At 29.6% G+C, this 27,212-nt stretch overlaps 2 protein-coding genes across 3 annotated transcripts in view; one reads left to right on the forward strand and one right to left on the reverse strand.

Moving 5' to 3' along the window:
- LOC111613899 (neuroglian-like) overlaps positions 1-10,767 on the forward strand; it is a 175,093-nt gene extending 164,326 nt beyond the window's left edge. Inside the window, exons 30-31 of the mRNA XM_023355252.1 lie at positions 7,426-7,636; positions 9,773-10,767. Of these exons, the coding sequence (XP_023211020.1) occupies positions 7,426-7,636; positions 9,773-9,983 (422 nt within the window). The 3' untranslated portion in view covers positions 9,984-10,767. The remainder of the gene's footprint in view (positions 1-7,425; positions 7,637-9,772) is intronic.
- Positions 10,768-13,298: 2,531 nt separating this feature from the next.
- Positions 13,299-27,212, reverse strand: part of LOC111613903 (6-phosphofructo-2-kinase/fructose-2,6-bisphosphatase 4-like) — an 88,949-nt gene continuing 75,035 nt past the window's right edge. Inside the window, exon 15 of one of the 2 annotated variants that reach the window (XM_023355255.1) lies at positions 13,299-14,232. In XM_023355255.1, the coding sequence (XP_023211023.1) occupies positions 14,173-14,232 (60 nt within the window). In that variant the 3' untranslated portion in view covers positions 13,299-14,172. Of the gene's footprint in view, positions 14,233-23,162; positions 23,924-27,212 lie in introns of those variants that run through there. The other variant, XM_023355256.1, reaches the window with a different exon arrangement.

The following is a 27,212-nucleotide window of genomic DNA, read 5'->3' on the forward strand; positions in this document are numbered from 1 at the left end:
CAAAATGATTTCAATTATTTGTATCACATCATTATAATTCACAGAATATTGCCAAGTTTCACACATTTTTATGACAATTATTTATATGGCCAGTTGCTTGGTCACTTCATTCTTTTAATATATTTATTCAAATTTATTGACTATTTGTTCCTGTTAACACCTTTCATAATTATATTTTTTCTTAATGAAGTAAAAAAATGTAATAATGATATTTTTTATTCATTAGAATGACACAAAAATTAAAAATGGATAAACTTGAGTTGACTTGACAGGACTTAGAAAATGAAATTATTTTGTTTGCTTTGCTGGTTTTTTTTATACATGCTTGAGCAAATTTATATTGTAATTTGCAGTAAAATATTTTGTTAATTGACAATTAGTCTGTAACATTGTATAATTTTTTTTTGTTGCTTTATATAATTTTGTATATTGAAATGCTTTAGTTGACAAATAAACATAATTTTTTTTTAAAAATAGCACAAGTATTATATCAATATGTTTATTATACACAGTTTTTATAAGTAATGGTTTATTTAAATCTTTTATCTTAATATGTAAAATTTTTATGTAAGTTTGTTTCTTAAAATCTTTATTTTACAAAGAACATAAATAAATTGTTATTCTTTTATAGAGAATCAATTAATTTCAATTTTATTATAAAAATATTACTGTTCTTAATTTCTAGTTAAAGTATTTCAACAGAAAAAAAAAATGTATTTACTACAGTTACTTTTTCTTTTTGATATATTAAAAAGTGTTAATTTGAAAAAGATGGCTTAATATTTTGAATATTACTTATTGACATATGATTTTAAAGTAAATTTAAGCTCATTTAGTATTTAGTATNAAAATAAAAAATATATAAAATGTCAACATTTTATATATATTTCGTCGAATTTTTATATATAGAATTTGTCTGCCGTCGCCCCTCTATATTTCCTTAATGCCCCCCAATTCTCTTTGAGCCTTCTACTGCCCCCTGAAAGCCTCCAGCGCCCACAAGGGGGCGTTATCGCCCACTTTGAGAAACGCTGGTCTATAGTAATATACTTAAGCCTGTCAGTTTTTTTCTTTGACAACATTCCTCACTTCAAAAATTTATTTAATATCTTTTTCGATGGATAAAGGATTTTATCCTCTAGGTCAGCATGATGTTCTGCGATGATAGGACAGTTAATTGAATTCAAAGGTTGGATTTCATGCCGATCTTTGATTAAACAAGAGAAGAACAAATTATCACACAGGTGTTAATTACGTATAAATATTGCTATATTTGCAAGTGCATTTGATGTGCTATAAAATGTTGTCCTCAGGCAGACACAATCTCAAATAAAATTTTTGAACAAAGATTTTGAATTAAAATTAATTGCATTAGTCCTTTAGAACAAAACTAAACTTAGAGCAACTAAACATAAAAAATTTAAATTGATATGTGCATGGTGACAATGCGCATGCACCATAATATGTTGAATAGGTGCCAAAAAGGAGCTAGAGATGATGTTTTAATCTTTTATTTTAAGCTGACCCACATAGCAGGCAACTCAAGCGTGGAGGAGTTGGATTTAGTAAAACGATAGGGAGGGGCGTCCCAAACATACATCAGGCTCCTCTGATTGCAATACCTGAGCATTGCCACATGGTCCCAAAGTGGGGTGTGTTGGAGTTGTAACACCATCCTTGTTAGCTCAGTGTCACACCTGCTTGACCTGATGGAATGTTGGTGTTCAGAGATGCAGCAAGATAACATTCTGGTTGTCATTCCTATGTAGTGGGTATGAATACCAGATGTTGTGTTTTCCAATGGGATAGAGTATATCCCAGACTTCTCTAGTATGGAAGTAGCATCCCTGTCATTGCATAGCAGCCTCCTGAGATTTGATTGCGGAGTGACCGGCAGAATAGCACGTGTTATCTAAAAATATGGCAAATGCGGGCAGTGATGCGGCCATAGAACAGTAATGAGGGACAGACAATTGTGTATTCCTTTGGGATGTGTAAAGTGGTGGAGAAATCTTTTAACCTTGTTCAAGATATACTTATATTTGGAATTAGTATAACCCACTGCATTTATTGCAGAGCAAATGGTAGTAAGTTCAATATTGATAGCAGTTTGTGTGGAAGGCAACAGAAAGGCCCTTCTAATTAAAGGAGCTATAGCTGCATTGATGGTAGTGCTGCAGATGGTATGCTGTGGCAGGGATTAAAGGTGGTATGTTGTTAAATTTATGGAACACAGAGTACATTATACCTCCCTGGGACTTGGAGATGTTTACATCTAAAAACATAATTTTTCCCCATATTCTTTTTCCCAAGTAAAGTTGATAGTAGAGTAAACATTCATAAGAAAGTATTTGAGGACGAGGAAATCCTCTTCTGTGTTGTGCCAGGTTATGAGTCTACATATCTCAGATAGATCAATGGGTATGCTATTGTGAGGGGGAAACTAAAAACCCTTTGCTCAACATGTCTCATGAGTAATTCCACTAGTATGGCAGATAGCAGTGAGCCCATTGGGATCCCATTTTTGCAGGTATATTTTCCCATTAAACTGAAAATAATTGGGTTCAGTAACAAAAAGTAAAGCCTTGCATATCTCTAAGACTTGCTGTGCTGAAAAGCACTCCTTGATGAGTAGTGTATTGGCAAGCATGACTGCCTCAAACTGAGGTACTGAGGGGTAGTGCTACAACATCCATTTTGTAGAAACTGTACCTATTAGAGGATAATTTATCTAACGCAGCAGATAAAGATGCTTTAGCTGCAATGGAGGAAGGTGTAACAAGGGGAGGAGGAAGGAGCCCACTTAGGAGCTTGGCAGGTGCCTTTTCAAGATGGTAGGTTGGGTGGGTCCTTTTATTAACCAGCAGCCTCAGTGGCCAGCCCTCTTCATGCGTTTTAACCTCAAAGAAGAGCCTAGGGCATGCTACATTGGATGGAGGTTCCACGCACTCAGGAAGAAGAACAGATACACTCAGTAGAGATATTAAAACAATAATAATAATAATATCTGTGGGTAGTCACGACTAAAGATAAACATCATGTTGTGCAATGGTGGGCCGGGGGGCTTCTATGCAACGTGCATGATCTACTTACTGTTACTGCCTTTCAAACCTGCTTTTTTTGAACAATTGCTTTATTTGATTGCTGATGAATTTCTCTGACTAGCTGATGTAATAAGAAAATGGATAAATTAATTAAAAAACTGATTCCATTCTGATGCTGTGTAAAAATTTTAACCTTCGCTGCAAAATTTTAAAAATTAACAGTCGTATCAGTTTTTTTATGATAAAAAATAATAACCAGATGGATTGTAGCTGCTAAATATAGCAATTAAAAACAATCCTTACTAAACACTTAGGAATGAATGGATCAGTCTTTCAGGAAAGAATTTCTCAGTAGTGTATTTACCCCGTATGGTTAAATATTTTGAGTTTCTGGACAATACTGAGAAGTTTACATTGACGCAACGATTCTATGTAACAAGACTCACAAAAATATCATATGGATAGTTTAAGGGTCATCGATAAACCCATGCACAAAATCTCGATGTTCAGCCGAACCTCCATAACTTGAAGTCCGAATGTTTTCCCCCCCATCGATTCGAGTTAACCAGGTTCCATTGTACTAATATAAAAGTTTATTAGATAAACTGTGATAAAAGAAAATTGGTAAAAGATTATAATTTTCTTATAATTAATAATAGTTTCATTATAATTAAATGTCAGTATAATTTTGATCAATGTGACATAGGCCTGCTACACACTCTGATGCTGTATACAGTATTAATTAGTGGATGTTATAGTTTCATACAAAAGGAAATGTTTATCGTAAAGGATGTTAAAATAATTTCTCTCGTACTTGTTACTATAAGTTCTTGCTGTTTGTTGAGCATTTTATTAAACTATGACCTAAAATTAGAGTAATTAACCTACTTAAAATTGTGGAATTTGTTTCTGGATGAAGATTAAAAATCCTTTGCTTGTATATTATATAAATAGCTAAGTTTTACGAATAAAATATGGTTTTTTTAAGTAAATAGTAAAACTATTGGTTAACATACTGTAGCCTATACGCTAAGCAACAGTTTTACAACATGTTCAGTGAATAATTTAATTTAGATTTATTGAGTGCAATGAAAAATAATTTTATCATAAAAATCCAATGTCCTATATTTAAATTTTGAAAATGAAATTAAATGAATATTTCCGATATACAAATTGCAAAAATTCACTAACTATTATAGCTTATATATATTCTAGATCACTTATTAATCTGTGCATTGCATTAAAAATATTTTTACTCCTAAATATAGTATTCAGAGATAATTATATAGTTAGTATTTAATTATTATTCCTATGAAAATATTGTGAATATAAAGTACTGAAGTAATGCAGATCAGTGTATCAATTAAGTGTAATTTAAAAATCATCTCTACAGTGATTCCCTTTTTTTAGGTCAGGGATATTTGTTAGGAAGAGGTTTTGGTCAGAGGGATTTGGTCATTACAAACAATAGAAAGCTGAATTAATATGACATTGAATTGAATAGTCTTGCCCAGGTATGGCCAACATACAGCCCGTCTAATGAATTCATGCGGCCTAGGATTAATCTTTCAATATTAGCTACTGAAGTACAAATAGCTTGATGAAAAATTCTGATGCCTAAAAAAAAGCAGGTCAACAACTCACTGTACGTTTAGAGTTAACTCCATTACAAATCTCTTAAGTACAGCGTAGAATGTTGATAAAGCATGATAATGTGAAAAATGTATCTGTAATCTGTATGTACAATTTAGTCTCTATGGGGTGGCACCACAATGAGATCTTGCACGACCTCAAAATCTTCCTAGGGCAGCCTCTGGTTTGGCCCGTGAAAAAAGTTTTCTTTCCAATTCGGCCTGGGGACAAAAACTGTTGGCCACCCCTGCTCTTGCCTAATGATTTGAATTTAATCACAATATCAGTATACAGTATTACAAAGCATAGTCTACAGAGAACTTCTTATGAAGTCTTCATTTTACAATTGATCTTATAATATATGAAAAACATATATCACCTTTCAAGTCAAATAAAAAAAAACTTTTGTTAAAAATGATATTATTTTTTTAATTACTGCTACAGTTCTTAAAGTACACTAATTACATAATACTGTACGTGCTCAATTAGACCAATGGGACCGAATAAATGCGCATCCCAATCACATTTAAAACACTTAGAAAATGGGACTCGGATAATCCTAAGCTACAAATTACTATAAATAACCTATTCAAAATTGTAATTAGGGATCATCAATAAATTACGTAATGCTGTTTCTGTACTTTTCAACTATCATCCCATTCCTTGTAACACTGCCTCATATACTATTCCCAAAACAGCTATAAATAACTCTAGTGTATGTATAGGATGTCATAAGATGACTCAATCAGAGACTACAGCAATTACACCTTAAGTCCCAAATCTTCATTGGCACATTCATATAACACTAGATTCAACGGATTTTATTGCAGAATCCCAAGTTTTATCCACCAATTGGGAATCCCTGTACTAGATCAATTATTAATATTTTTATTTAACAATCCCTGTGACCACCCACAGGAATTGTTAAGCAGAATGGACAAACATAAAAACTAGAAATAAACCCACAGATTTGAATAGCTCCACAGGCTTGAATAAGCCCACATCCAGTAGTATCATTAGGGGTGCAGGGTTTACCAATGACACCATTAATTTTATAAATATTAAAATTTTGTGCAGTATTTCAGCTAAAATTTGGGTTCTTCTGGATTTGCTACTGTGTCTAAACATATCTAAAAACATGAAAATAATCTGGCCTCTAGTTAAACCATACGAGGACTGTTCAAAAAGTATTGGACCTTTGGTTGGCAAAAATACATTTATTGATTTTGAAGTACAAAACCCTAATCCCCTTCAAAGTAGTTTCCTTGGTAGTGTATACACTTCTCACAGCGCTCCTGCCATTGCCGGAAACACTGCTGGAATGCAGTTTTTGGAATGACCATCAGCTGGTCCATCACATTCCGCACGATGTCTTCTCTTGACTCAAGTCGGGTTCCTTTTAGCTGCATTTTCAGTTTGGGAAATAGCCAAAAGTCACATGGAGCCATGTCAGGAGAGTACGGAGCGCGACAAACCACAGGAATGTTGTGTTTGGCGACGAAAGTCTGAATTAGATGCACAGAATGGGTGGGTGCGTTATCACGATGGAACTGCCAAGCTTTGGTCGACCACAGATCCGGTCGTTTGCGTCGCACAGCATCACAAAGACGACGAAGGATCTCCTGGTAGTACTCCTTTGCGATGGTTTGGCCTTGTGGTGCGTACTCATGATACACCACCCCACAGGAGTCGAAAAACTGTCAACACGACCTTGATATTGCTGTGAATCTGCCGTGCTTTTTTTCGCCTCGAGGATTGTCCCCAAAAGCCTGCTGAATCTTGTGAATGGTTTCCGCTTGGGTATCACCAAGGTTTTTGGTGATACCCAAGCGGAAACCATTGTAACATAAAAGTACTTTAACAAGCAATTGTAACATAAAAGTACTTTAACAAGGTTAAAAGGTATGAAAAATATAAAATAATGAGTTGTTGTTCTAGCACTTTTGAGTCTCAAAAGACATTTGAAAGGTGTTATATATTCTTTATGATTTAAAAGATATAACAATATTCAGGAATAAATTGTGATAAATTGGATTCCTCCAAGCTATACAGCAATTTTTAAGAATTAGGCACTGAAAAAATAAATTAATATCTGCTGTCACCATCACTGTCTAACATTTTTGTAAATCTTAAGTCATAATAAACACAGTTTTCTCTTTACTGGTACTCCTTTTAAGCTGCATACCATCACTCACCCATTCAGTCTGAGCATCATTTGGGTTGCTCAGAACATGACTTGCATATATGCTTCCTGGCTTAAAAGGGACATTGATCTACAGTTTCAATCACTCCTTTAACAATCGTTTGCAGACCCAATTGTAATTATTTTTTATAGTCTAAATATCCAAAAATGCATTAACAGATGATAGTCTTTGATTGATTGAACTATTGCTATTACTAGAAGTTTGTGTATTTATTTCTGTTTTTGTCATTAAGTTAATTTTAAAAATTGTTATAAATCACAGTTTATTAATTTATTTTATTGATTTTCATTGTTTAATAAGAAATGTAATTCTAAAAATCATAAACATAAATGAAAATATTACAATTTGCAGAGATTATTTAATAAGAAAGCTATGTTTAGAAAATTAAATTGTAATTTGAATTGTGTTGTTATATGTATAATAAAAATTTTATAATTAAATTATACAGTAATCACATAAAATATCATAAATGTTAATTCATACACTTCTAAATAAAATTTTCTAAATTAAAAGTATAGATGAATAATTACTTTTAATATTTTCAGCATTAACAGTTCCAGAACCTTCAAATATAGCAACAGCTGCATGGTTTATAGGAATGATGTGTGCTATAGCATTGTTACTTCTATTGTTGATTATTGTATGTCTAATTAAGAGAAACAGAGGAGGAAAATACTCTGTACACGAAAAAGAAGCTGCGCAAGGTGGAGAATTAGATTATCCGGAAGAGGGAGGATTTAACGAATACAATAAACCGTAAGTGTGACGAAATATCAATTTATTTATTTTATCATCATTTTTTAAAATTATCTTTGGAAAAATATTTTTTAATGCAGACTATGGTTTACTACAATGATTTTTAATTATGGTTCTTGAAAACCAATAAAGATAACTGTTTCTATTTAGTTTAACAAAAAGTTAAGCCAATTTACAGTCTAACTTTTTAATGTTTGATTTAACAAACCAACAATTGAATTTGTTTTTCTTTTTTTTTTTACACACAGAATAAGTGTAAAATGTATAAAAGGAAAAGATGTTTTGGTGGCTGTCAATGTCAAATTTCAAGATTGTTGATTTTATATTTGTTTCAATTAGAAATAGTACATTATAGGATTGTTAACAGAAATAAATTTTTTTAACCCTTCAGAGTGAATATTTCTAAAATGAGCAAAATCTTAAAATCAAGAATAATATATTGAAAATCTCTTTCTGTAAGAGATATTAAAGGAAAATAATAGAAGTACATGAAATATGTGAAATAAAATCTCTCTACAATCAAAACCAGATGGATTTGCTGGATTTTAAAATTTCTTGGCATATGTTATAGATTTAGGTCATTTATGATTGTGTCACCAAATAGAAAAAGTAAAATTTTTTATATCACATTCAACATAATGTATATTTAGTCCTTAAATTGGTCAACCTAATGATTTATCAGTTAAAATTTAACATTATAATGTATAATTTAGGGAAAAAGATATTACTAATAAGTATTATGGGCTACACAAGGCTAAAATGTACTCATTGGCATTAAGCAAATATTTGTTATTTCATATTATTGGATTTATGTTAGATTTATATGATGAATATGAATTTAAATTAAAATAGCACTAACACATAAGTAGATTAAAATAGAAATATATTAAAATAAAATACATAGCTTGTAATTTTCATGTTTTTATATTTTACTTTTAACTTATGTAGAAGGCCAACATGCAAATTTAAATTTTTGTTGACTTTAAAGAATTAAAAGCTAGTGGATTTCTTTCTTCAGTAACATATCACACAAGAAACAGTTGTTTATGTAGCTTTTATTAAAGGAAATTAAATAAAAAACTGTTCCTTGTATGATATGTTACTGAAGAAAGAAATCCACTAGCTTCTAATTCTTTAAAGTCTACAAAAACCAGTAACAGAAATCTAATTAAATTTTTGTTGTTCTAACACATACCTGATTTTGATTAAAATATTCTATAGATTGATATTCATGCCAAATTTTGTATAGTAGGATGGAGAAATCACTGAGTTTGGCATTATGTGTGTTTTATCGCAAGTACTTTCGACGAACCTTTAGTTGTCGTCATCAGGCGAATACAGAAAATTAATAAGAATGAACAGACATATTCTCTTATGTTGTGAAGGGAAGGCACACCACAGAACTTACAAAAAGGTACTTGAGCAGGGTTACAACCCGATATGGTCCCAAACAATTATGCTCAAGTGCTGCAAAAATCAAAAACTCATTTTTATATGGGAGTCCCTTCTTACTACAACCATAGATACATGCAACACTTTTACCCTTGACCTGCCCGGTGTATGGGTCATGCTGTATAAGTGATTAAACAACTATCCTTAGCCTCCGTCATACTTATAATGTGGGCCTAGATCCATGCATGCACTGCTTTGCATATTACATATCTCACTGCTCAATTTCAAACACGTTTGAATATTTGTTGCTTGCTCTTAACAGTGTTATCAAAAGTTTTAATTTTGAATAATATGTGTTCTATTCTTCTTCCTCAGAATATTTCTGTTCATTCTTATTAATTTTCTGTATTTGCCTGACGATGACGACAACGATAGGTTCATCAAAAGTACTTGCAATAAAATGCACATATAATGCCAAACTCAGTGATTTCTCCATCCTATGATAAAAATATTTATGACCTGATCCATTGAAGTATTTTACGGGGCTCATATATTTGTGACCTGTCACATTGAAGTACTTTATGGTGCTCAAATGCACCACTTCTGTATATTTTTTTCCAGTTTCTAATATTAAATATAAATAGTTTCTATGTGAAATTTGTATATTTATATTGTAAAAAATATTTTAAGAAATTAATTAATGCATGTGTGTAATGATAGTAATATTGTTATTTAATATTTTAGTGTTGAAAATCAAAATCCACCTCGTGGTAGTAGAACATCTTTGAACAGTAGTATAAAAGGTCCAGAAAGTGAGACAGACAGTATGGTTGAATATGGAGAGGGAGAAAATAGTAAATTTACAGAAGACGGCTCGTTCATCGGCCAGTATGGTGCAAAGAAGAAAAAAGAGGAGGACACTACATCACCATCTGCACTTGCTACGTTTGTGTAGCATAATTCATTTTGCCTGTGTACAGAGTCTTCAGGCCATTTTAATCTTAAATCTTATGGACATGCCTTACTGAGTCATTGTAGCCTGTCTGCATATTTGGTATACATTTGTTTGAACAAAACTTAACCAAATAATCATCACAGTAAAATCTAGGTCATTTGTAAAATGGCACCACATGCAATTGTTAGGTTGAAATGTGAATACTATTTACAATTGTATGGCAACCTGTTTAATTCAGGATCTAGTGGAACAGCCACTGCTTCTTTGTTCCTAACTATTATAAAACCAGGGAATATGATTTTCTGCAGTTTCCAAAGTCATATAAATGAGGTTAGTGAAGCTTCTATGCATGTAATGCTTTCCATCTTAATTTAATAACAGGCACACTAAATTTTTGAATTAAGAATCGAACAGGCTGCTATTAACTGTCTAAGATCTCTTAAATGTTAGTCATTAGTACATATTTATTTGTTTGAGTGGCAATTAATTTTCTGCTTTTTCTTCCTTTTTAAAATCCTCTTCAGAGGATTTTGTGATATTTTTTTTTCATGTTATACATAAATTTCTTTTTCTACTGAGTTGTACATTTTATATGTTTAATAATTTGAATCAATATACTATTTATGATCAATAGATGGATTTCACATTAGAAGGCTTCCAAAAAAAAAGATAAGCCTGTATAATAGAAAATACACATCATTACGTATAAAATGTAAAATATTTAAGAACCTTAGTCATAATAAACAATAGAATAAAATTAAAAATTATTTATTTTGTATTGCAGAATTACAGCTATGAATATTTATGATTTATTCATTATTTAATTTTATTAACATTCTTATTAATGGTGAAATTACAGAATATTTACAATTTTATATTTTGATTATTAAGAGGACCAGAAATTTTTATTATTTTTATTTTATTTTATTTTTCAATTTATTGAAATTTTTTGGGTGAGACGTTTAGGAGAGTTATAATGTAAACTATATAGTGTTATGTAAAGTTCATAATTATTGATGGTAAATATGCCTCGTTATTCACTATAGAATTTGAAAATTTGCATCCTGCAATGCATACTTAAATCTGAATTTGTAATGTGCGATAACTTTTGCGCTGAGCTTGTAGTTATAAAATAAGATAACAGTAGCAATTGCATTGCCATATACACAGATATGTAAATATTCAGGGCCATTATCATATGCTATTCATTTTGTTTTAGTATTTCACTGTATATTAAACTGATGTAAGTTGTTAGCAACTAATGTGGTTGCTGCAGTGCCAGATCTATTGATTTGTATTTGCCATTAAGGAGATTGCATCATGTAACGATGTTGAATCTAATGGCCGAAGCATTTAGTCACGTAGCAAGTTTAAGATGTGTGTTTACAGTATATAGTATTTAATGTTGCTGAAAGTCAATATTTTCAATATTAAAAAAGAATTTTTTTTTACTTTATTATGGTGTGAACAGTAGGATTTTATGACTGCACAAATAGCTTTGTAATGTCAATTCTCATGATTTTATGTAGTCTGTGAAGTTACATGTCCATTTTAAAGAGGTAGAAATCTCTTATCGATGTTGTCAACAAATATGCATAATTTAATAATGCAAGACTTCTTGTTTCAAACTGTTTATGGCAAGATTTATTTATTTATTGTTACGTTCAGAATAATTTTGTAAATTTACTAATTTACCGACATATAATTTTGACATTTTTCCTGAAACGTCTTGTGAGATTAATATAAATCAAAACTGTTGTTGCCACAAACAGAATGGAACAAGATGTAATTTGTTTTCTTTCTATTTGCCAGATCAGGCACAAAATACAGAGCAAGTGTAAAAAGCTGCCTAACGTATGTCCGAACAATTGAAGCTTTGTAGTGCCTGGTCCGTTTTCCTGGTTGATTTATACGGGAAGAAAATTAATGAACAACTTACATTTCTTTACAAGACTTCCAAATAAAAGACATTTTTTGTCTGTAAATGTGATTTATTTACTTTATTAGCACCAAACAAATTGATTCTATCATTTGAAAACAATACAGAATTACAATACCTATAAACTGTAATTTTTTATAAAAATATTTTCAAATTTTAAATTATAATGAAAATCATTATTTTATGAGGGCAGGCTGATAAGTTCTTGGCCTGACCTACTTAATAGTATATTTGACATGAATGGATGATGCAACACAATTGAATAAATTTTTGATTATAAGACACTCAGATTTTGGTGTGGACAAAGTTGCAATGCCCGATTCAACAAAATAGAGTTGATGCACCTCTCAGAAAAAACAGCACCAAATTGAGCAAATTAACATTCAAACAAGTCCAACATCCATCTTATTTCCAACTTCCCTCAGATTACATCTCTTCCTTATCTGAAAAACACCTGTAAGGAGGACATGGACTACAGAGTAATTGTTGAAGGACCAATGTTCTGAACTTTTGTAATGAGATAAAAACTTTGGAATGCCTCTGCAGGAAGTGCATAGAGTCCAAGGGGAAATATGTTGAATAATATGCACAGTACAGTCATTCATGTACCACACTATACAGTATTTGCTTGTGTTAGGCCAAGAAATTATCAACCTGTCAAAATTAAGATTTTACAAAGAAACAAACCTTAAAATATATCTGAATTTTTCAATATTTTATTTTAATAAATTGAAAGTATCTATAATAAAGAAAGTTTTTATTGTAAATATATGTAAATGTATAGCATATTCATTTACTATTATAAAAAGATAAATATTTCTCTCTAAAATTCTAATAAACTATACAACAATTCAGAATATTACAACAAATCTTTATGCATAGCACCTATTGATTGACAGTAAAATCTTTTTCTCCACAGTTGAATATTTACAAATGTGGAACAAGTGTTGTTTATATTGCTATTGAAATATCAATATCATTGACATTTTTAAATGAACTATTTCTTAACTCAAATATTATGATTTATATTTTAAAAATTAGCTAACTACAGGTCAAACTTATTTTTAGATATATGTTAATTAATTTACTATACTTACAGAAACTTCTAATTTACATAAAAGAATTTAAATACTTTGCAACTTTAGCTGAGATTACAGCTATACTCTCCATATAAACTGAGAAGAAGAAGCTGAGATTACAAATTATAACAATAATTAGAAAAATTAATTATTAAATAATTAAAACTGTCAAAATTTAACTAATTTTTGCAGTGATACAATTTATTGAGTTATTTCTTAATTAAATAAATATAATCAATCATATATATTTTTTATTAATTGAGATTGTAAATAAAATTTATTAATAAATACATTAAAATTGCATAGTTTTTATGAAATTATTAAGCTTATTTGTTGTTGCACATAAATAATAATTCAGAATTTATTAAATTTGTCCATATTTATAGGATTTGTGAAATTAAATTATTGCAATATTTTGGCTTAATATGAGCACAGACAGTAATAAAACTGAGTAAAAGTATCAAAAGAAAACAAAAGTTTTTTCATGTAAACATATTCAAAATACCAAAAAATTATATTTACTATATTTTACAGTCTCCATTATTATTTTTTTTTTGCATTAAACAAATTACAAAATGAGTTTTTAGTATTAGATATATTAATACATAAAAAAGAATTTTATTTCTTACTGATAACCATTTATAAACTGAGTTTGAGTAAAACATTTCTTTGTGCGAATAATTTGGCACTATTGATAAATTGCATTGAACTTCTAATTATATTTGATATTTTACTCTATCACATAACATTCTATTAAATGCAAGACTCAAACATTTTGTTAAGAAATTGCATCTTATATCAATTATTTCAAAATTTGAAAAATAATATAAAGAATTTTTAATTCCAAAATACTGCTTATTACATTTAATGATTTTTTATAATATTTTTAAGTTTAAGATATTTGAAACATTTACTGATTTCTCATATCAATTAGAACCAAACCCTTCATAATGAATATTTTGTGTTCCTTAATATACTGAACATCAGATAAACCTTTATTTGATATACAGTATATGTTGAAAGTTAAATATCTAAAAATGGATATATAAATAAATATATATACTCAATATATATATACTGACTATCATAAAAATTTTGTGGTAATATTTGATTGATTATTATTTTCAGAATTTATGGTATTTGTTGAGTAACTAAAGACATTTATTATGCATCAGAAGTGAAGAGGTACTGTGATCAGTGCATCTTCTCTGGATCTTTCTATTTCACAATTCTAGAAAGATGAACATGTTAAGTTTTTAATAATAATAATAATTTATAATACTGCAAAACATTTTTAAAAATAATTAAGATTATCTAAAAATTATAAATTTATAGAATCTTAAAAAAGTATATTCAGCATTTGACAAATATATGGTATATTAAATCTAAAAAATGATTTGAAACATGTTCTTACTGTTTATAATATAATTATTTAATCTTATATTTTATACAACAACTGAATTTTTGTGAAAAATAACATTCATTAAAATTATTATTCATTATATACTAATTTTTAATAAAGATAGGATTTAATTTTTAATAAAGACCTTCCTTGTTTCATTTCTACTTGTGCTTTGTGGCTCATGCTCTTAAGAAATAAGTTAAACACACAAGACGGTGGTTTGCGGACAACGGGTTGATATTAACAAGAGCTGACAAAAGTAAGCATTCAGTAATAATGAATAAACAACGCTACCAAGACTCTAAAAGAGTATATAGAAAAAACCGAATGTAAAAGGGTGGATCACACTATAGTTGATAAATTAGACAGGAAGATGAAAAAATTAGAGAGATCATCCATCACTGCAATCTTTCCATTTCTCAAAGGAACTGGTATCACAGGCTCAAGTATACCTAGACTGTTCAGATTCGCAAAACACACAAGATTAACAAAGATATCATACCAGTGGTCAAAAAGTGTAAAGGACCAACATATAAGCTAGAGAAGAGCCTGCATAGATATTTATCAGAGCGTATAGAGAATAACCACTTTGTCACGAAGAACCCACTCAGCTTAGTTAATGAGCGCCAAAACGTATCTTTAATGGACGAAGAGATTGCTTCAATCATGGACATCAAAAATCTATATCTGTCAATAAAACTAGATACATGTTTTCATGCCTTAATGGACACCTTGCGCATATTAGACCCAAGAGTGATGGCCTATCCTGAGGATATGGGGCTACTTGCTGACTTGATATGTTACCAATCAGTTTTCAGCTTTGAAGGCAAGATTTATAAACAAAGGAAAGGTGTGCCCATGGGCAGCCCAATGTCCAGGTTACTCTGTGAATTGGTTCTGCGTAGGTTAGAACAGATTACTATTAGAAATTTTAAAGATGAAATATTTTGTACAAAAGATATGTAGATGATGTATTCATTTTGTGGAAGAATGACGGAAGAATACAGCAGTTTTTGAATGAGATGAATTCTAATAACGATGGCTTAACACTAAAATTGGAGCAACTTAGTACAACAGAAGTGCATTTTTTAGATATTAGCATTACATTTGAAAAAGGTTCCTTAACCACAAGGATATACATCAAACCTATGCACAACCCATTATACATTCCTTCCTCATCTAATGATCTGCCCGCTTACAAACTGTAGGCATTTAGGGCTCTTATTAGAAAGGCATTTGGCTATTGTTCCAACATATACAACAGGTGGCAAGAGTTAAATAGAATCAGAACATTGCTAGATCCTTAGGATTTAAAATGGAAATCGTTGAGAAGTTAACAAGATTGTACTCAATATCTAACAAAAAGAAGCCAAAAGGGAATTCAAACAAAGAAATTACTAAATTCACTTACAGCGGAGGAATCTCCACTATAATGAAGGAGGTAGCCAACTACAAGAATACAAGATTGGTTCATAATGGGCTCCCACGATTTATAGTCTACTTAGGAATGTCAAAGATAGGATCAAGAAGAGGAGTTCTCTGGGGTGTACAGAATACCATACAAAAATGATCAGCTGGATCTGAATAAAGAATACATAGAGGTCACCAACAGGAATTTGAGTAAAAGGCTTAAGGAGCATGTGTATGATATAAGTAAAGGGCACTACAATACAGCACTATCTAAGGTGGCACATGTACTGAAGGTTCAATAATTGATTGGAATGAAGCTAGGATTATTAGACAGGTACGCTCACCATCTTTAGCAATGACTGTGGAAAAATTTGAAATATACAGATCAGGCGCTACAGGCAAGCGTTTGAACTATAAAGATGCTACAAATTTACCAACAGCATGGAAATATATGATTGATAATAACCCGGTATAATCAGTTATAGAGCATGCACTCAGTCCATATAAGTATGTTTATTGTATGGATATATATTTTTTATTGCATTTTATGTTAATTTACTTTTTTTAATATATAAATGGCTTGCTGTATGGTGTATTACAAGTGTAAATCCAAACTTTGGTAGATGTATATCATGGCAATTTTGCTGTGAGATACATCTACCAAAGTGTTTTTTTTTTTTGGATTACAGAAACGGATTTACATTTGTAATTTACTTTGTTTAGTTTGTTTATTTTATGTTATTTACTTTAATTGGATCCATTTATTTAATTAGTTTTATTTAGTTCTATTTATCATATATATTTTTGTATTTAAATGAATTGTTCAAATGGATATAGAAATTTGAATTTTGTTTCACATAAACATTCAAACCTGGAACCAGTGCAAAGAAACATTCCAAGAATTTAAAAATACCTGAGGATGACCTGTGGAGCAGGTAGAAAACGTTTGTAGGATGATAAATATTACTTCTCTGAAACATAAGGTGTTTGAGTCAAAGTATTCAAAGAATCTGAGTCTTTATTGAGAGATAAAAAATATATACATGAAATTAATAATACTATGTAATATGATCCAAAAATGCAACAATTTGAAATTTGAGATATTTATTATCCTTATTTCTCTCAAGTTACTGCCCTTCATGCATGGTGTATTTTTGTAACCCAAAGGATTCTGTTACAAGATCAAGATTAAGGAATTGAAATAATGGAAAAATAAATAAATAAAAATATTATGACTATTTAGGTCATCTTGGCTTCTGTAAGAAGCAACTCATTTTCTTTTAAAAATGATAAACAATGCAAAAATTTTTTATTGCAGAGCAGTGCCATAACTAGGCAGATGTATAGGATAGAGCCCAGGAGGAAGGGGGTATTCTGAAATGGAATATCAAATATGATCAAATAAAACTCCACTTACTTAAGCCTGTAACCAATGTGAAATGGTAAAACTCAAATATGATCAGTATTATATTTTTATTTTCAAATTTTAAATTTGCTGCCTTGAGGACTGATTCTGTAACATGGTTGGATATTTTTTAAATTTAACCAAGAATTTCAATCATATTTATTTTATCATACTTTTCCCAAAGAAGACATCCAAAAAATATAATCTTGCACAAAGCTAATCTTACAAAAAGCTAAAGCAGAAAAAGGTTCAGAGCATTAAAAAAATAAGAATATTTCATTATTTTTAGGAAGGCAGCAATTTTTCAGAATTTTGATTGATTTTAAAATTTTAAAATCAAAAAAGATTTTTAAAGCATTTAAAGCACAGAAGCCATGTGACTACCACCAGTCTGCTAGAGTATGTACCACTTACCACACTCCAGCAGACTATCAAATATTTTCAACTAAAACTGATATTTGATGAACTTATTTAATATAAAGATTAAAATAATAAAATTCGGTATAAACAAATGCTAAACCACATGCTATTTTCAGCAACTGATGCACTATTACATCACTTATGTAATGGTGCATTACATAAGTGATGTAACAGCTAATGCACCATCACTTATGTAATGGTGCATTAGCTGTTGAAGTATAAGTAAAAAATATTTTATACTGTTCTTCACTGATTTGCTTACACTCCATCATTTGCACATATTTTATATGTAGTATAGTAGTTTGTCATATACTATGCTAACTTATGTAAACTATTAATAATTGGAGGTATTAATTTTAATTCTGAATATGTTACTGATAGACTTAATGTACAAAAGATTTCTTACCAAGATAACTTGAAGACTTAGCAGTTACTTGGCATCCTATGCATATTCTGTTGCAAGTATTCCTTTTTGTACAAACTATGTAATATACCAATGATCATAATTAAAATTCTCCTAATCAAAACTGTCTAGACAGCAATCCAAATGCAACCAAATTTCATATGATAATATTTTAGGATATATGGAAGACATTTCTGTAAAAAATATCACCATTATAGTACTGCAGGCAATAAACATTTTATTTGTACAATACAGGATACTGCTTAATGTGTGCCCCATTCTGAAGGTAAAAAACTTGAAGGCAATAGGGTATTCAACAGATGACCATAACTGATCATCTGTGATATTGTCTTTCATGACTGTCAAATTTGCAGCATGTCCTCAATTTATTTTTGGTTATGGTTTATTAAGTGCCCCATAACCAAACATAACACAGATTAAAATCCAGTGAGGAAGTAAGATATGCATAAATAATCATTCTGTTTTCAATGAAATATTGTCAGAGAAATTGCTATAAGCAGTGTGTGATATGTGGAGTCTCTGTCTTGCATGAAAGTCATTGACTGAAAGCATTGTTACTGTTGAAGTTGGGATATGACAAAAGTATTGAGCATCTCTTGATATCTCTGGACTGACACACAGTATGTCATAGCCCATTGGGATTAGGTTCTTTGAGGAATGGTCCAAGGATACATGTGGTTGTAAAACTACACTAGACTAACTTTATAACACTAGTGGAATATGCTATAAAATACGAAAATTTTCTGTGGCCCAAATACAATGCTTCAACTTTCACAATATCTTCCACACTGTGCCACTGGACATACTCAACTGCCACAACACTGCCTGTGCATTATTGGAACTTGCAATATTATTGACTATTCAAACAACAGCTATGGTAACATCTTCAATGTGAAGTGTTAGGTTTGAGCCCTCAGCTGGATTGAACTCCCAGACATCCAGTTTCCTTGAATTGAGTGATTATTCTCTTGTGAGCTTGTAGAGTCAATAGACCTTGGCATAAATTCTTATGACAGTGAAATTCCCAAAAAGCAGTCATAGCATTGCTGTTATTTTCACAAAATAGCTTTGTAAGAAATGCATGTTCTGGCAAATGGTCATGAATATCACTGAACCATTCTTCTTCAAAGAAGTTAGTCCCAATGGTGTTTGATGTGTTCTACATCAGCTCACAGATACTGAGAGATGCTCAATACTTTTGTCATATCTGTCAAGATGGTCATCATAGGTGATAATGACATTCAACAGTTATGGCCACCTTTAAACCCAGAATTTGGCAGCAACATATATACTTATATTAAGAAAACTACTTTTTTATTGCTTGAATGCCAAAAGTAGCATAGTGGTGAGTTTTAGTACTAAATATTTTTATGGAAATGTCTTCTGCATGTTCTGAAATGCCACTATACCCTATTTGTTTGCAATCAAAACTTTTTTGTTGTTCAACCCCTGGCCAGTTTGAACATGGATATTTAAAAAAAAACTTTCTTGGATTAATGTGGATATTGTCATGCATACAGGCACATTCATTTTATCATACTGCCATCCATGGATCTCAATGTTTTGTGTTTTTATAAAATTACGGCATAATTTTCACTATTAAAATTCCACCCATTTATGAATATATCATATATTGAAAGTTAACATCTTAAGCATCTCAGTGATAGTGTGTGATTGTATAATATACTTTTGCCATAGGCTCTTTAATATGGTATTCATATTTTAGATCTAATCTAGTGGTAGTCTACTGTATGTTTGGGAGTTGACTTATATGGAAGGTGTAGCCACGTAGGTGTACAATAAAAATTATACCTATTATGTAGGTATACCTGGTAATTAAGTAAGAAAAAGTATATTGCCTCCTATTGTTACTTTTTCTTATAAAACACTGCAAATATTTTCATACTTAACCATCCCCAACATATGATATAGATTAATGTTCCATTAGGCACTCTAGGCATGTGCCTAAAGTGTTTAATGGAATATTCACTTTCAGCCTTATGTTTACCTTTAGTGAAAGTTGACTCTTCCATCATATATTTTAGATATGTGTCTAAAGTATATGATGGAAGAATCAGTCCTGTGTTACCTTTATTAAAAGTCTGAAGTTTTTCAAAACTTTAGAAACTTTTTAAAATTCTTGATTCTAGAATATTTGAAAAGTTTTTAATATACATTTATTACTATATTAAAAAAATGTATGTATAAAAATGGAATTTGAAATTGCACTTCACACACTTATGAAATTTAAAATTAAATACACATAGTAATTAATTAATTATTAATAAAATTTGAAATAGATAATAATATTTTTTATTTATTCTGATGCAGACATTTAATAGTTTATTAGGATAATTTTATTCTTTAATAGTCCAATGCTTTTCTATCATATGACATGTTACTTTTTTATTGACAGATCAATATCAGATATAGTAGACTCTACTTTTTGTAAATACAGATATCATCATCAGTTGGTTAATTTTATCAAAACTAGCAGATTCACAAAATTTGTAAGTTGTCAGAGGTGCTAGGTGTTAATGTCCCAAATGGACTATTAACAGAAGAATGTAACTGACAGGTTTTATAACAATGTTTAGAAGTTATACAATAGTTTTAAGAAATTTTAAGAATTTTTACAAATTTAAAAAAATGCATGAAAAGTTGAGTAAGTTTATTATGTAAATAAATAATGTACTGATGGTGAATTCATTTACAGTATAATATGTAGAGATAATTTAACAATTCTGACAATGTTTTATAAGTGAAATGTTTGCAACCTTTTTGTACAGTACAACTATGATAAGTCCAGGTCTTATTTTACAGGTACATTAGAACAGATTTAAACAAAAATATACAGTATAATGTAGTAACAGAATAAATTATCTTTGTAGAGTCGACTGAAAAGGGCTCTTAAGCCAGAAACATGACTTGGCTAATGTATTAAGCAAGGTAAAGAATTGAATAAAGGATGTTGAACAATCTGGTGTATTTAGCTAACATTTCATTGTGTTTGAAGGAATAAAGGCACTGTTCCAAACAGAAAATAAAATTTACCTCTCATGTTTAAATCACATATAATCAATGAAATTACTATATTTTTTCACTTGGTATAATTTCTGATATGTTTAAAGTATTTTGAAAATTAATTTTATATTTACTTTAAAATTTGATTTAACTAATTTTATATAATTTAATTTCATAGAAAATTATTATTATAAATTAAATGAATTATCTATGATCAAAAGAACTTCTGAAGATAAAATAATAATCATTCATACTAACAAATAATATCCAAAGTGTAAATCCTAATGTGTAAAAGAAAAATATAATCTCTGTTCATTTGTTTCTTTTTATATTACAAAAATAACTCTATTAAAAAGATTTTCTCTGAATGGTTTGTATTTAAATTGTGAAAATTTCAAAAAGATTCAAACCAATAAATAATTATAATTATAAAAATAAAATATTAATAGAATACATTTAACAGGTGGTTCTGAATCTATGATTGATGACATGCTGAATTCTCTAATTGTTTGAGAACAATTTTTCTTCATAATTTTTCTCAACATTATCTTAGAACAGTTAATCATGCAATACAAACAAGTGGCTAATAAAACAAATTCCAAAATGTAAACTCTACCACAGAATATAAAAAATATGTCCATCACAACAAATAAACATTAACCAGGATTTTATTGAGATATCATTTACATTAACAGTTCTCCATATTTTTGTTACAGGGCTGAGGAAAAAGTTTTCCTTTTAGCCATAGAAATCTAACATATTGATTAAATGGTTATCTTGATGTATGGTCATATTTTATGTATAGAAAATATCAATATATAAGATTTTGTTTGAAAACTTTATTTCTAAAAATACCTAAAGCATTTATAATTTTTTACCAAATAAAAAATAAATTAAAAAAGATTGCAAACATTTAAATAAAGAAAAATTGCATTAAAGAAAATTCAATTAATTGTTTGAAGAAAAGATCAAAATTGATAATAAAGTTGCTTGCTGCATAGTAGATTAATGCCAAATCCCATGCTACTACAAAATGTTAAATATAAATTAACATAGTATTTATATATGTTTCCAATTTGAAAACAGCTCAGAGATAAACACAAAATTAAATACTTCTGAAATCTGTCAGTAAATTATTATTAAAGAATTTTACAAATATTAAAACTATTGGAGGAAGATCTGCATCTTTATTCTTTGATAGAAAAATCTGTAAAATACGTCTTGTTAGCTTAGTAGTTAAGAGCATTTAACATGTTGCCAATGGACAGGGATTTTAATCTGTAAACACTTTTAAAAACATTTTTCTATCTGGATATCAAGTTCTTTAAATAAATATGTGATTCATATGTTTATTACTATAATCAATCATATTCTATCATAACTTTTTCAAGAAAAAGCAATGATTATTATTATTATTATTTTGATGAATTTAAAATAATTTTATAAAATAAAAAGATGTTTATTTTTAAATGTATATGATAACTTTTAGAATTATTATATTTAATAAGAAAATAATAAAAGTACAGACATCTTCCATACTGGTTCCAGCAGGTACATTTATTGGGGAAAAAATGAAAGTTTTTCGATCACTTTCAGAGACCAGGTTATTATACGTTTCCATAAATCGATTGCTATTGCTCAAACAACTTTTTAAAAAAGGAACATTCTATATGCAATGTGATCATATTCAAATGTAAAAAAATAAAATGTTAAAATGTACATGCATTACATTTTATTTTTTCCCAATAAATGTACCTGATGGAACCAGTACAGAAGGTTTCTGTGAGGATTTAAGAAATTTATTAGATTAGATCAAATTCTTATTCATTAATATTCTTTTTTAACAAAGTTAACCATACCAAATAAATCAATCAGTTTTATAAAAAATGGAAATTGATTAATAATCTAAATAGTATATTATTCATATTTTAAACTTATCATGTCTACTTATACATAAATGAAGGTCATTAGATTATAATTTCTAATGGGGATAATTTAATTTTTACCCATTGCAATAAACAGTGTTAAAGTCAAATAACATAAACTAAACTGTTTACATTTAAAAATAAAATTCCATTATCATCATAATTAATCTTTATTTAGCAATAAAGAATACAGTTTTACAGTGTACGACCAGGATTATCCTGATTACAATTTCAAGCTTTTAAAGCAAATAATTTACAGTAAACTGTTAAGAGTTAAGTACCATGCAAAGATATTTATAGCAGCTGTAAGCATTTTTACTTGTTTTGCTTTAAATAGGATTTCACAATTAGTTAATAAAAAGCTTTACTATTCATTCAACATGCAAAATAAGATGCAAGTATTACTTTTTTATTTTAAATTTACAAATTATCAAATTATGAACAAGTTATTTCTATATTATTTCAAGTATCATTCTATACAAAATTGTATAGATTTCTTTTCAAAATTTTCAACTTCTAATTTTAGTCTAAAAATTCCATATATAAATTCTTGTTAATACTGTATAGTTAATTATCTAAACATTATAACCCAAAATGGTTCTTTAATAAAATACATCTCCATTTTATTCAAATATGTTCTACATAAAATTTGATATAATTTTAATATCTCATATGTAATTTGTTTTTGTTACTAATGTAAAATCTAGACTGAGTTGTATCAAAACAAAATTAAGCACAGTGGCAAACTCCAAATACAAAAAGACATATATGATGCAAAAATACATTTTTCAATAAAAAAATAAAAACACTTTTAGTCATCAAAATTAAATATTTAAATATTCTTCTGATTATCATCTGATTTAATACTGCTTATTCTTTTGATCTGAACTTGTCTTCTAAACGTCCTGGGACCTGTAACATCAAAAATTATGTACCAATGTGCCCTTTCTAAAAAGTAATGACTGAAAAACATTGAATCTATAGTCAAAAAAATCTTTTAATCTTAATATTCAAAAAATGATAGTATTTTTGAACACCAAACAATCACATTTTTAAAATATTACTATATTAATATTAATTAGTAATAAAATAATGATAAAAGCATTTCAAAACAATGATTAAAAATAATTGCTGAAGCTATAAATTTTTATAATTAAAAAATTTTAATAATTTTAACTAATTTTTCAGTATAGAAGAATAGGTAAACTAATTTCAGCTGTTATTTATTTAATTAAAATGCAACACATTAAAAATTATTTCAGAAAATTTAATTATTAAGCTAGTAAAATTGGAATTTTAGATTTACACACCCATTTTTCAGGTTTTGGTAACATTTTGGAAGTTATCATTTGACACATCAATTACTGATTAAATATTTCAAATGTATTTAAAAATAAGCTAACAAAACTAAAACAACTTATAAATAACAAACAAAAACAAAATTTCAAATGAAATACAAATTGAAATATTAATCATCACAAGCAATAAAAATTTATGATAGTGTAAGTCACAGTTATTCATTCTTACAGGTTTATCATCATCCAATCAATATGGATTGAATACAATTATGATATATAGCAGGGCTTCTTAAACTTTTTTTATTCACAACTCCATTTATGATTGTGATTTTTTTCGCAACCAAAAAGAAAAAAAAAATATAAAATAAAGATATATACAAATTTGCAAAAACATTAATGGTGTACTACCACAGTTCACTCTTGTGTTATAATGGAACAGAAACAACTGAAAACACTGAAAAGCAACAACACTACACTAGTTCACACTACAATCATTGTAGTGTGAACTATCACTGAATCGTCTCGCTGCACCAGAAGTGACACAAAGCGCTACTCACAAAACCTATGACACAAAGCATGCCATTTTCAAACTCTCACAAATTATTCTCAATATTTTGCATTAAAATCGCACGACTCCAAGATTTCGCCAAGTGACCCCAAATGGGGTCATGACCCATAGTTTAAGAAGCCCTGATATAGGGAAATAAAACATTAAAACAAATTTAAAACAGTAAAATTAACTCTTTACACACATATAAAACAAATAATTATAATGTATTTAATTGATTACAAAGTTAAGTCTCTCTCTCTCTTTTTTTAAATCAGATATACAACTGTTTTGTTTGATATGCACAATGAATACAAATCAGTAACATTTCATGCTAATTCAGTTTTGACTGATTAGTGAGCCAATAAAATTTACTATTTAATCAAGAATAAATCAACAAAGACATTATTTGGCTTATTAACCACACTTTCACTGATTCTAGTCATTAAGCCATAGTTATTTTGAAATTGACATGCCCACCAGTAATTGAGAATCTCTTCAATTTCCATAGTCCCAGGTCTCATGAATCAAGAATTATCTGTTATTAAAGATATTGATGAAATTGATGCTTTCAAATTAGTATTGTTTATTTTTTAAAATGTTTTTAATATTGTTAAAAGATTAGTAAGAGTTCTTCAAACATTTATGTTAGTTTTTATTCTACTGCTCTGTTTAGATCTCTGCCTTTTGTACCTCGTTTTAAACTTATATTTAATATATATAAAAATGAATGTATGTCTGTGTGTCTGTCCTTCATGCATTACCATACCATTTATCCGATTGCCATGAAACTTTGGGAAGTTGTTTAATATACTCCCGCAAAGGTTTCTGGCATAGTACAATTGCCATGAAACTTTGGAAACTTTTTTAATACACTCCCACGAAGGTTTCTGGCATAGTACATTTATCCTAAGATAGATGACGCGCGTGTATATGAGCATTTTACTGTGTGTTCGATCGATTTCAAATTGTAAAGACCATTTACCCCCTCCAAAAAATATCTCTATATATGCATTTGTTATTTACAATATTTGTAATAATTTTTGTTTAATCACTTTATGTATTCGCTCAAACTTTGTTAAAACCTTAACTGTATCCCGAACAACAACCGAAGTTGTAGAAGGAAATTCGCCTATTTTACCGATCTAGGGATCCCCTTTTCCAAATTTTAATATCAACTCAAAATAATTTAAAAAGAGAAATTACAATAAAACGGTTTATTATCCAACTATCAAAAATTTCACAACATGCCAAGGAAGAGAGGAAGGAGCAATTAAATAATCAAAATGATAAAGGATTAAAAAATATATATAAAAATGGGGAATATCGCACTTCTAACAATCTCTGAGTATGTGGGCTAAATTTAAAGAATCCGTGCTTCTCGTTTGTACAACTGTATGTAGCCAGCTCACGCATTGGAAAACCTTCTGATTTATTCGTGTACGCACCAGATGGAAAAACAAAAAATATCTTGTATCCACAAGCACTCCAATAAATAAATAGAATTGAAATGACACTTTGAAATGTTTTCCCGATGAAAATGAATAATGAATAATAATAATAATAATAATAATAACAACTCTCCCGTGGTCACCATCTGGTCGTGGTGGGAGAGCCCAGTAATTTTACTGAACCATAGGGCAATGCAGGCTAGAGCACAAGCTCCTGATAGGGATACCCATGCCAGTAAGGTCTATGGGGAGAAATGAAGCTAAGAGTGACCACACACTCACATTATGTGGAGATAATTATCATGGTAGTAACCAGATCTAAGTATGATACCAGCTCGGACGTCGTCTGGGTTAACAAGGTCCACGTTCGTGGGTTAGGCAGAGGCTCACGTTCGAAAAATAGGCCACAGTCTCCCTTGGTTACCAGTGGCGAAAGCAGCATCGGCCCAAGCATGGCTATTGCAATGCCCTCAACAGATGTGAGGAATCAACCTAGCCTTGGTGTTTCTGTGGCAATGCATCCACAGATCACAAAGGCTGGAAAACCATGCCAAAGGATGAAATGGACAACAGAAATGAACGAGTTTATCATCCGTACTTACTACACCATCACAAGACTCGAAACAAACATGACAGCATACAGACAACAACTACACCATAGATTCACACAACAATATCCTCACCTCACTGTCACCGAACAAAGGGTTGTTGATCAAAAAAGAACAATTATACACAACAACCTTATCCCACAAACAACACTTGAACTTATCAAACAACAGGTTGCTGATCAAATACATCAACAGACAGAAACATTTAACATTATTAATGATCACATAACCTGTCAGGATAATCCAGCAACAAGCATTGATAATAGTACACATACAACAACTACCATTAATGATACT

The sequence above is a fragment of the Centruroides sculpturatus genome, unplaced genomic scaffold (assembly GCF_000671375.1).
Source record: "Centruroides sculpturatus isolate CEXI.00-Female unplaced genomic scaffold, Cexi_2.0 scaffold961, whole genome shotgun sequence".
Lineage (NCBI taxonomy): Eukaryota > Metazoa > Arthropoda > Arachnida > Scorpiones > Buthidae > Centruroides > Centruroides sculpturatus.